Source organism: Penicillium odoratum, assembly GCF_028828045.1.
Source record: "Penicillium odoratum strain IBT 22623 chromosome Unknown utg000005l_segment0_segment0, whole genome shotgun sequence".
In the NCBI taxonomy this organism is placed as follows: domain Eukaryota; kingdom Fungi; phylum Ascomycota; class Eurotiomycetes; order Eurotiales; family Aspergillaceae; genus Penicillium; species Penicillium odoratum.
In genome coordinates, this window is record NW_026643147.1 from 2,522,095 (window position 1) to 2,530,900 (window position 8,806).

At 49.6% G+C, this 8,806-nt stretch overlaps 4 protein-coding genes across 4 annotated transcripts; 2 read left to right on the forward strand and 2 right to left on the reverse strand.

Moving 5' to 3' along the window:
• Positions 1 to 633: 633 nt before the first annotated feature.
• N7520_006477 (putative oxidoreductase, FAD-binding) lies at positions 634 to 2,400 on the forward strand (the record flags this gene model as incomplete). The annotated part of the gene is made up of 1 exon (XM_057140411.1): positions 634 to 2,400. The coding sequence occupies one exon, from the start codon at positions 634 to 636 to the stop codon at positions 2,398 to 2,400; it is 1,767 nt and encodes a 588-aa protein (XP_056994417.1).
• Positions 2,401 to 2,610: 210 nt separating this feature from the next.
• On the forward strand, positions 2,611 to 3,463 carry N7520_006478 (uncharacterized protein; the record flags this gene model as incomplete). Its single annotated transcript, XM_057140412.1, has 2 exons — positions 2,611 to 2,763; positions 2,882 to 3,463. The coding sequence occupies 2 exons, from the start codon at positions 2,611 to 2,613 to the stop codon at positions 3,461 to 3,463; spliced, it is 735 nt and encodes a 244-aa protein (XP_056994418.1).
• Positions 3,464 to 3,763: 300 nt separating this feature from the next.
• Positions 3,764 to 5,264, reverse strand: N7520_006479 (mannose-1-phosphate guanylyltransferase; the record flags this gene model as incomplete). Its single annotated transcript, XM_057140413.1, has 4 exons — positions 3,764 to 3,790; positions 3,837 to 5,015; positions 5,101 to 5,157; positions 5,205 to 5,264. 4 exons carry the CDS (start codon positions 5,262 to 5,264, stop codon positions 3,764 to 3,766), a joined length of 1,323 nt encoding a protein of 440 aa, XP_056994419.1.
• A 915-nt stretch (positions 5,265 to 6,179) lies between these two features.
• Positions 6,180 to 8,806, reverse strand: N7520_006480 (putative dynamin GTPase; the record flags this gene model as incomplete). Its single annotated transcript, XM_057140414.1, has 3 exons — positions 6,180 to 6,512; positions 6,564 to 7,721; positions 7,805 to 8,806. 3 exons carry the CDS (start codon positions 8,804 to 8,806, stop codon positions 6,180 to 6,182), a joined length of 2,493 nt encoding a protein of 830 aa, XP_056994420.1.

Sequence of the window (8,806 nt, forward strand, 5' to 3'; positions counted from 1 at the left end):
CCAGGCATGACATATGCCGGTCTCTCCTCTATTGGAGTAGTTTCTCTTCACTCTGAAGTTCTTGGTTCTTCTGAAATTCTCACCATTATCTTGACTACGCAGATAGATATTTCTGGTTGAAGAAGTGAATGGGAAAAAACACTCGGTTTAATGTGATCATAAAATTGTCAATGTTTGCATTTAAATGTGCAAAGGAGGGAACCGTCCTTTTAAATAGTTCTAAACCACGATTTTGGGACTCGCAAATGGTTTAGGCCAATCATTCTCCCTTATCTGCTCGGAAATATTGCACAAAAATAAAGAAATTTTTATTTCGATGTATCGTCAACTAAAAGGTGGGCCGAAGGTGAGAACAGACAGTAAATAATTGCGAGAATGCACTGACACGGCCAAAGGTCTCTCCGACCGGGGCAAAATAAGCTAGCAAATCAGCTCCAGCTAATGGGCATGGAATTTGGACGTGCTCTGACTAAGTCCACGACCATAGCCTATGTATGAAAGACGATTCTACCAATAACCTTCGGCTTTCGTATCCTGCCAAAATGGGACACTTACTAATCAACGAAACGAGATACAAAAACATCATCGTTCCAGATTGACTCATGTCATCCATAATTCATAATAAATTTGACGATGCCTTTAATTACCGGCCCAATGCCCTGGCACGATGGCGAAGAGAGGGTACATGATCTACTTCACGCGCCTCACGGCGATAACCCCTCGGTACCATACTTGAGTGAAAGAGCGGCTGGTTTCCTACAACGAGCACCTCTTGTTGCACTCGGTACGTTGGACGCAGAGGGGCGCCCATGGTCAACACTCTGGGGTGGCCAAGCAGGTTTTGCAAGCCCCATAGCCGAGTCCATCATTGGACTTCGCGCACTAGTCGACAGTAAGGGTGACCCCGTAGTCAAGGAGCTACTCGGCAAGCACGACGTTACGGATACACGAAACAAAATGGTGTCCGGCTTAGCTATTGATCTGGAAAATCGACAGAGAGTGAAACTATTTGGTCGAATGTTGGCAGGATCTCTGGATAAGGGTGACGTGGCACAGGCACAGCTAGTCGTCAAGATTGAAGAAAGCCTTGGGAACTGTCCCAAGTATCTGAACAAGAAGCACATTATTCCCGCTCAATCAACTCCAACCATTCTCTCCGATATACCGCAACTAACTCAACCAGCTCTCGAACTACTGTCCCACGCAGATACGATTTTCGTCTCTTCGGCGCACGGCAAAATAGACATGGATACCAATATCCGTGGTGGGCCTGCAGGCTTCGTACGAGTCGAATCCAACAACTCAAGTGGCGCAGTTCTCGTCTACCCCGAGTACTCCGGAAACAGACTCTACCAGACTCTAGGGAACCTGCAAGTCAATCCCCGCGCGGGATATGTAGTTCCAGACTTCGAGTCTGGAGACGTACTCTACATCACAGGCAACACGCAGATGCTCATTGGAAAAGAAGCCGCGGAAGTACTCCCCCGATCCAATCTTGCCGTGCGAGTGACCATAACAGCGGCAAGATACGTGCGAAACGGATTATGCTTCCGCGGCGAGCCAGGCGAACCATCTCCATACAACCCAGCGGTCCGCTTTCTCTCATCCGAGAAAGATATCCCTTCTACCGAGACAGCAGGGAATATGACCGCGACCCTCATCAAGAAAGAAAACATTACGCCAACGATAAAAAGATTCCGATTCCGGATTTCCAGCTCTGATCCTATATCATGGATTCCAGGACAATATGCTACTCTTTCATTTGAAGAGGAGCTGAATATGGGATATAGTCATATGCGCGATGATGACCCGACCAGTTTGAACGATGACTTTATTCGAACATTCACCGTCTCCTCCTCCCCAGATCGCGAGGTACCGAATGAATTTGAGCTTATGATCCGCTTGCATGGGAATGTGACCGATTATCTTTTTCGCACGAACGTCCAGGCGGGATTGGAAGTGCCTCTGAAGGGATTTGGAGGCACGTTTCGCTTGTCTATGGACGACGGCATAATACCATTCGTCGCGGGTGGGATCGGTATAACACCTCTTATCGGGCAGCTTCCAGATCTCAATCTCGATCGACTGCGACTATTTTGGTCGATATCGGTTTCTGATCTGGAATTGGTGCAAGACTTATTTCAAAGATGGCCTCGGTTGGCTGCATCTACTACTCTTTTTGTTACGGGAATCACTGACCATATGGATAATCGTGCTCGCTCTGTCTATGACTTGATTCAGGAGTCCCGTGCACGGATCGAGCGACGTAGGATGCAAGATAATGATCTGGATCGTTCGCTGGCCGATACTTGGTATCTATGTGCAGGAACTGGATTACAGCGACGAGTTTTAGGCTGGTTGGAGGGGAAAAATGTTGTCTATGAAGACTTTAATTATTAGGACTAGTTTCGATTTTCGATTTTCGATTTTCAATTTTCCTATTTTTCTATGGAATTAATTAACCTTAAACACCAAGCACAAAGCCTAGCCAAGCCACGGGTAACAGGATAAAAATAGCCGTGACGCACACACCAAACGTGTCGGAACGCCGATCAACGTATACAAATAATCAAGGGGGCAACAGAACTTCTTCCTCACATCTATTCCATCATGCGATCTAAACCATCTGATTATCCGGCTCTTCCTTTCCATGGAATCCGTATACTCAGTTTCTTATCGTCCCTTATAGTTGGTATCATTCTCGCCGTGTTTATCTATCATCTCCACTCAGATGGATACAAATTACCCTTTGCCTTTCTTATTGTAAGTTCTCCACAGCAACCATCAACATCAACATCAACATCAACAAACTTGAAGCCCATACATTGAAGCCACGAACCATGAACCATGTACTACTAGTATATACTAATTTCATCCACAGCTTCTTATCGTCTCCCTCCTCTCCCTCCTGAACATCATCCTCTCATCAATAATGAACTGCACCTGCAGCCTCAACACCAAATTCTCACTTTTACTAAACATCCTCTTTCTCCTCCTCTGGGCCCTCGGTTTAGCCCTCCTAAGCTACAACATGGCCCACACAATCCTCACCTCCTGCACAGCCCAATACTGGGGAAACTCGACCGGCGAAAACGTCTGCAGAATGTACAAGGCTCTGTTCGCTTTCACCATCCTCGCTACAGCATCCTACATCGCACTACTAGCTCTAGATGGCGTCGTCCGTCGGCGCCAGATTAGACTGGGTGCGTATGGACTTGCGGGGCCCGACGATCACATGGAGCTTAAGTTGACCGGGGAGAGGGATGCTTCTGTTGGCCAAGGTTATGAGGCTGTACCGCCGATCATGGCTGGTGGGGGGTATGGGTATAGGAATGGGAATGGGCAGAATACTTCTTATGCGCATGTTGTTGAGCAGCATCATGCCGGTGAGGCGGCGGAGTATTATGATTCTGTCCCTGTCAGGAGGGGGCAGGTAGGGTATGATCCTATTATGCATCGGTGATTTGAGGGATCTCTTGATGGATTTTGTTTGGTGCTTTCCAAGGCTTGATAGAAGGGACTTATTGATTATGGGGCATGATGTCGTTACGATTATATAAAAAGGTGGTATGGGGAGGTTAGATAGAAATTATGTCTAAGGACTTCAATGTGCTACATTCTAGCGGAAATAGAAAAAGTATGAACGGTGCCAAAGCAAATGACCAGCCCATGACACGTAAAGACAAATAAAAGGCCGCTCGATATGGACAAGATAGGCAGGGGTGGTATTTTTGAAGCAAGAACCAAAGACCAAATTTGGTGTTTACATGATAACCTCGTTGGCAACGTCCTAGAAACATTAGTATGGAATTTGCATCAGTCGGATGGAAACTTACCCGCTTAAGCTCCTTGTACGGGAGGCAAACACAGTTTTGCACACGGACTTCATCGCCAACACCGCACTCCTTACCGAGGATAGTGATGCTCTGGACCTTGATGCCCTGCTTGACGATGCTAGTAGAGTGACTGCCAATGGGAATGGGGGTACCCTCCACACGGGCCCAAGCGCCAACGCGGCTGCTCCAGCCAATGATCGAGTGCATGACACAGGCATCGTGACGGATCTCAGCATCCTCGAGAACAATGGAGTCCTTGATACGGGCGCCAGCGCCAACAACCACACGGGGACCAATGGAGACGTTCGGCCCGAGCTTGGCTGTCGGATCCACCGTGGCAGTGGGGTGGATGAAGACCGGAGGCACAATCATAGCAGACGGCGGGCTAAGCTCCTCCGACTGAGCCTGGAATGCCTTCTGGAGGTACAGTGCGTTGGCGGGCACGGCCGAACCAGCAGTCTTGATCTGGCGCCAGAAGTCCTTGGTCTCATGAACGAAGAAGCGGTTGCTGTCTGCGAGATCCGAAAGAATGTCCTGCTCCAGACGTAGCATCTCGCTCTTCTCAGCATCATCGTCATCGCCGTGGGAAGCCATAAAGGATGACTCCAGGTTATCGGAGGAGGGGTAGGAGAGCATGCGGGGACGGGTAGTGCGGCGCTTGATGGCGCTACGAATGGCGGGGAAGATGCACTCGGTGGCGAACAGGTACACACCGCAGTTGATCAAGTTGGAAATGTGCGATTCGGGCTTCTCGACGTAATGCAGAACACGCTTGGTATGCGAGTCGGAAACGATGCAACCAAAGTTGGTGGCGGCATCGTTGCTCACCCGCGTACCCAGGATAACGGCCTCCGCGTCCTTCTCCTCGAACAGACGCAGCATCTCTCCCAGAGGGAACGAACAGCAGACGTCAGCGTTCAACACGAGCAAGCGCTCCGGCTTGCCCTTGAGGATCGCATCACGGAAGTGGTACAGACCACCGGCGGTGCCCAACGCAGTGTATTCCCGCAGGTACTGGATGCGGAACTGAGGAAACTCCTTTGCGGCATCCTTGATGAAGTCCCGGAAGACAGTCTCGTCGTAGTAACCAACCAGAATGACCTCGCGCACGTCCGGGACCTTGGCGAGTGCGGTGAAGCAGTGGTGGATGATCGGGTGGCCGGCGACTTCGAAAAGGGGCTAACCAACAAAAAAAAAGCGTCAGGACCCAGGAAATCTCGGCTGCTTATGATCACAAGGAATTGACCGAAAGTCAAGCACGTACCTTGGGCACATCGAGGGACAATGGGCGGAAACGAGTGCCCCGCGAGGGACCTCCGACCTATTAATGTCAGTAAACAATCAGGGGTTTCAGGTATGATGACATACCAGAACCACAGCCTTAGTAGAGGCCATGTTAGAATGATCCCGAATGGGCACTTGAAGCATGATTGTAGAAATGAGAAACAATTAAAGGAGACCAAGACCAGGTGGCCGGAATCAGCGAGAGAGCTCCGTCTGCCAAGACAAACGCATTCGGCTCAGGTGACACGGATGATCGACTGGAACAACAATCTAGACTCCACACGCTTCTTGACTAAGTTAGTGAAAATATTGGATTACTTCATTGTAACTTTGAAGTAGGCTTATCCACCGCGACGTTTCATCTCATCGATGTTCAGAAACTATTCTTGGTGTGAGGGGTATTTTGCTAACAAAATTTCTAAATGATCCAATGCAGAATCAATGCAGGTTCTTACCCAAGTAGGAATGGCTCCATGTTTCCTCAACCCCTCGGTACTTCTTTTCTCCTTGCATTGCACCTGGCATATCGTCCTGAAATGGAAGGGGGAAGACTCTTTTCTTCGAGTAGAGACTCTTCATCAGATAACAGAATGTCCATCGCTACGATCCCCACAGAACTGGTGAATGAAATCTGGGGCTCCCTTGAGCTGTCGGTTTGGTGATCACTTTGGACCACTTGTGACGCACTATACAAAAATTCATGACAGGCATTTACTATTCGTTGTAACAAAAGTATCTGCACTTTCGTCAAGAAAGACAGTCTTCGTCGACTAGAGGGACTTGCCGCAGATAAGGACCTCCGGACACGAATCCAAGATTCAAGAAGTACCAAGCGGTAGACCTTCAATAGTACTAGTATCATCTACCTGAATGCAAATTCAAACTTGTTTTCCTCATTCTTTTTTTTATTCTTTTCTCGTCATCTGAATATTGTTCAACTTTACAAATTATCCCGAGGCACACCTGCGCATAGATCAATCTTGACATGATAAAAACTGGTAGCAGACAGTATTTTCTTGGCACATTAATACTCCGACGCAAACAACCTGACACACAGTCTCAGATGTCGTCCCAATCGGTCAACACATCGGGGCCACCCATGGTAGCATCTGATGGCGCCTCCTCCTCGCCCTCCACTTTGTGAACAGCCGCCAACCGTTCTTGGGCCTGGGTCAGCTTCTTCCGTTGCTTGGTGAGATCGCTTCGACGAGCCTCACGCTCGGGGTCCTCCGCCATCAACTTGCTAGATCGGTCCAAAGTTGCAGCCTTCAGCTGCACGTCCAGAGTCTCGTTGAGCTGGTCCCGGCACTTCCACTTCACCTTGGACTCGGCGAACAGGCAAACCATGTCGGTGAATCGCATTCTTGCGATCTCGTAGTAACCTCGGGCGCTCTGCAAAAAATTAGTATCTGAAAGTAAACAAAGTTCTGAAGGTTGACTTACTGCCATCATTTCGATTTCTTGTGCGAACTGATCAGGACCGAGTTCCGCAGCGGTGACCTTGGATAGGTCCTCATCTGGTCGACCACGAATTCTCTGGAAACATCTGGCTCGTGCTAGCTCGCGTCGCTCGGTCAGAAGCTTCAAAGATCGATTCGACCGTTCCTTATGCTCTGCTTGGGCCATTGTGAGCGTGCTCCCATGCTCCATCTTGAAGTATTCCATTACGTGACCCAAGAATTGGGCCTCGATCAAGTCTAAAAGCTCGGTGATGACCTTCTGCAGCTCCCTGTAAAGACCAGTCTGCTGGTACATGGCCATGACGTCGTCCAAGGTCATGAGTATGGCCTTGTGGACGACACGGTGCAGAGCACGCACGAAATCATTTGTGATCGCGCCCCAGTGCTTGACCATCTCTTGATAGAGGGTTTGGATTGCGCTTGGCTCGATCTGATTGGGAATGCCAGCACGCTGGCACTCCTGCTTCATCCGCCGGATGTCTTCCAACTCGATACGGGCCGCGACTTCCCACCTAGCGAAGTGATTGGTCAAGAATTCTGGTCGAGTGGCGGCAGGCTGCTGTGCTTGTGGCTCGATGCTTCGCGACGGCTCCTCCACAGCTGCCGCTTTTCTTTTCGCCCGCGGTGAGCCAGGTCCTGGCATGTCTTCGTGTTCCAATCTCTCTTTGAAATGAGCACCATCGGTTACGGCGATAAGCCGAAGTCGGGGCTGGGTGATTTCCAGCGCTTTCTGAAAATCCAGCACAAGCTTGTTCCAGGCCTGCTGCAACAGTCTGCTCTCATTGCCGTCGCTGAATAAGGCATCGAATTGTACTTTCAATGTCACAACCTTTTCAATTAAAATTCTTTGCACGTTGTCGGCCGGGGGATCTGGGAGTGTCTTCAACTCCATATCGATTCTTGCTGCTTTCTCATCAATCTGCTTGATGATAGATGGTAGGCACTTTTGAATTTGCGCCATGAGCATGTTAGAAAGGGCCGTTTGGAGGGTTTGAACTCCAAAGCGGTCTTGATACGCCGCCATATTGCCCGACCAGAATGGCTGTCCGAAGAACGAGTCTTCCTCACGTCGGGCAACCAGATGATCGACATTGGGATTAGGATTGTTGAGGACCACGTAATACCCGTGTCCCAGGCTGAACTGTGCCCATCAAGTATTTCTGCCCATTGGTGGTATGTTTCTGAAGTGATATGTAGACGATCAGGCTTCGTCAACACGCCAACAGTGCGGTCTTTTGCGCCTTTTACCGCATGCATGATGCGGGCTGCCGTTGAGTTCGAGACATCATCTGTCATCGACATCGTCAAGAGAACTATGCAGTTCTCTTGCGAAATGTATTGTTTCACGAGCTTTTCAACGAGGGTGACTAAATACTTCTCGCTGTCGATGTCGGCTTGGTTGATGACTCCGGGCAGATCGTAAAACGATAAATTTGGGAAATCCGGGGCTGAAATGTCTAACCGGACGATGTTTGGCGAAAATTTGACCTCGTTTGTGGGCAGAGTGTCTGTGTTTTTCCCCGGAACGTACTCCTGGGAATCCGAAGTCGGGTTCAAGATGGCCAATTGGGCCCACATTCTCGCATTCTGTACCTCGCTTTTCTCGAACAGAGTGACGAAATCTTCTTCGTCTTGGTTATTTCTTCGAAGCCAGGGCCCAAGATATTCAGACTTCTCGGTCTTGGGGAGCATGCCTTTTAGGGTTTTGTGAGGGTCGTAAAGGGATCCTCGCACCAAGGAGATTGTACACTTCCAGGCCTGGTCGGCCTCGCTCTCCCGGAGAATGATCTCCATAGGGCACCTAGTGCAGGTCCCAGCACTTCTTGGGACTCGAATGCCTGAGATGGCTTCAATGAGGGAACTTTTTCCCGTGCTCTGGTCTCCAACGACGCAAACTTTTGGAAGGGCGATGCGGTTGTCTTCAATGCCCAAATGGCTCAGCTTCTGCACCTTCTTGACCAAGTCCCTCATATCGAGGGTCATTTGATCAAGTGTTGCTGGTGACTGGGGGCTGAAAGCTGGTGGATCTGGATTTTGAAACGCCATATCTGAGCTCACTGGATGACCAGTTGCGAGGTTTTGATAGAGATGGGTCTGGGTGGGAGGTCGTTTAGGTGATGCCATCTGGGCTGGAGCTGGTTGGCTGGGGAGACTTAGCGTGGCAGACGATGTGAAAAATGGGGTGTTCTCAGGTTTGAGGCTGTGGAAATCGCGACGAGCGCGCAT